Source organism: Amphimedon queenslandica, unplaced genomic scaffold, assembly GCF_000090795.2.
Source record: "Amphimedon queenslandica unplaced genomic scaffold, v1.1 AMPQUscaffold_13354, whole genome shotgun sequence".
NCBI lineage: Eukaryota > Metazoa > Porifera > Demospongiae > Haplosclerida > Niphatidae > Amphimedon > Amphimedon queenslandica.
In genome coordinates, this window is record NW_003546410.1 from 91720 (window position 1) to 93729 (window position 2010).

The 2010-nt window shown below is 34.4% G+C and overlaps 2 protein-coding genes across 4 annotated transcripts in view; both read right to left on the reverse strand.

The window, feature by feature from the left end:
- Positions 1-2010, reverse strand: part of LOC105313094 (elongation factor-like GTPase 1) — a 10929-nt gene that overhangs the window by 4167 nt on the left and 4752 nt on the right. The window lies entirely within an intron of this gene.
- LOC100636119 (ankyrin-3-like) overlaps positions 1-2010 on the reverse strand; it is an 8099-nt gene that overhangs the window by 1354 nt on the left and 4735 nt on the right. The window contains exon 4 of the mRNA XM_011406249.1: positions 1177-2007. Coding sequence (XP_011404551.1) covers positions 1177-2007 — 831 coding nt within the window. The remainder of the gene's footprint in view (positions 1-1176; positions 2008-2010) is intronic.

Sequence of the window (2010 nt, forward strand, 5' to 3'; positions counted from 1 at the left end):
GTCGCTCGGAATCCTACTTCATCTTGTTTTTTTTAAATTTTTTATGTTCTTGTTTGTGTTGATTTTTTAATAATATTTCGTATTTTCATTGGTCCTTCGGAATCCTACTTCATTTTAAAAAATTTTTTATGTTCTTGTTTGTGTTGATTTTTTAAATAATATTTATAGTATTTCTTTAGTTGCAGTTGTGATACTTGTTGATTTTACACAAACAATAATTTTCTTTATTATTATTATCATTGTTATAACATTTATGAGAGACAGCGTTGAATAGACATGCTGAAGGAATATCAACTATACTGATGACAAGCAAAACTAATACTAGTCTTGACACAAGTCCTTGTTCAAGAATCTGTGAGCTAAGAGTGTCCATCTTCCCTGCTATTCCTGTTCTTCCAGGCTGTTGTCAAGTTCATAATTATCATTGCATATCATAAGTCATGACATTAATTAATTGTTTGTTTTTTAAAATAAAATAAAATAGCACATTTGATAAAACAGTAACATGTAAAATCAATACCTTCTTTTAGCTGGAAACCTCCACTAAAGTATTGCAGTAAGTTGATTCCAAGCATAGCTTGGTAAAAAAATAACTTGCTTCTTCCAGAGCTGCAGATCTGAGCATGCGCGACCACACCCAAATTTTGGAGCACATGGCAAGCTTCTTTAATTAATAATTAACAAAATGGCGGCATTTAGCTAAGATGGCTCAATCCAGCAGTCACAGTATCACTTTTTCCTTTCTTAAAGAATGATCTGATGGGACATGGACCTGCGCATAGACTGTTGGAGTAGATTGGTGCAATAATTATTGTTGTAGCACCAACTGATACTGAGATACACACCGACAACTGGATTGACAGGACTTGATGATGAAGATTATGATGATGATGATGATGATGATGATGAAGATGAAAAAAGGTGGCTGAACAAAAACGGCCGGTTCGCCGATTTTTGACTTTTCACTTAGACAAGGTCTAGAGTCACGCTAGTTGTACCATTGGAGTCCTCTGGTCAAGATAAGGTCCTCTATAAAGTCTGGTAAGCATAGGAGCTCGTTTTCCCGGTATAGCAAGGCTGCAAAAGTCGTGGCAGCCATTTTGTTTGGGGGTGAATCCTACTTAGTAACGCTACCGCGTTACTAATACTCTACTACTGGTAAGTGATTGTAAATACATGCCATATACAGTGGAGTATTGCCATACTTATCCTCTACATTAATATCATGATTGCATGATTCAACAAGGTACTTGACAACATGTTCTTGCCCAAATTCCGCTGCAAAATGAATACTTGTTCTACCCCTAGTATCTCTTGTATAATTAATTTGAGGAAGAGATGTCAAATACTCTACAATTGATAAGTGACCCCAACAACAAGAATAATGCAATGCAGTTACACCATTATAGTCACTAATATTAAAATCCACACCTCTTTCCACCAGACCCTGTACTAATAATAGGTTACCTAATTCACCTACAGCATTATGTAATGGAGTTGTATTGTTATTTTTAGTTAATGTTTCACAAAGGCAGTTGGGTTGATTAATAAGATATTTAGCTATTGATACACAACCATATTCAATAGCTCTGTGTAGAGGAGTGTAGCCATCACTATCTAAACTGTTTAAATCAAAGCCTAAACTAACAATAGTAGTGAAGTATTCTATATCCTCTGATGTAGCTGCTAAGTGAAGTACAGTTGTCCTTTCATCACGTAACTGAAAGTATTCATTATCCATTGGAAAGAGCCTTAGGAGGTGTTGAGTGTGTTCATGTTTATTACACGTATCCATCATATCTTTGAGTGATATTTTCATTAATAATAATTGAATAATTTGCCAACTAGCAGCATTGTTTATACACTTAATGATATTATCAATACTGAATTGATCATATTTTGAAATAGCTCGTGTCACTATATCAATATGACCTGCTTTACTAGCATAATACAATGGAGATAAACCAGCATTGTTAGTTAATTCAAATATATTATCTGTAGCCAAGACTG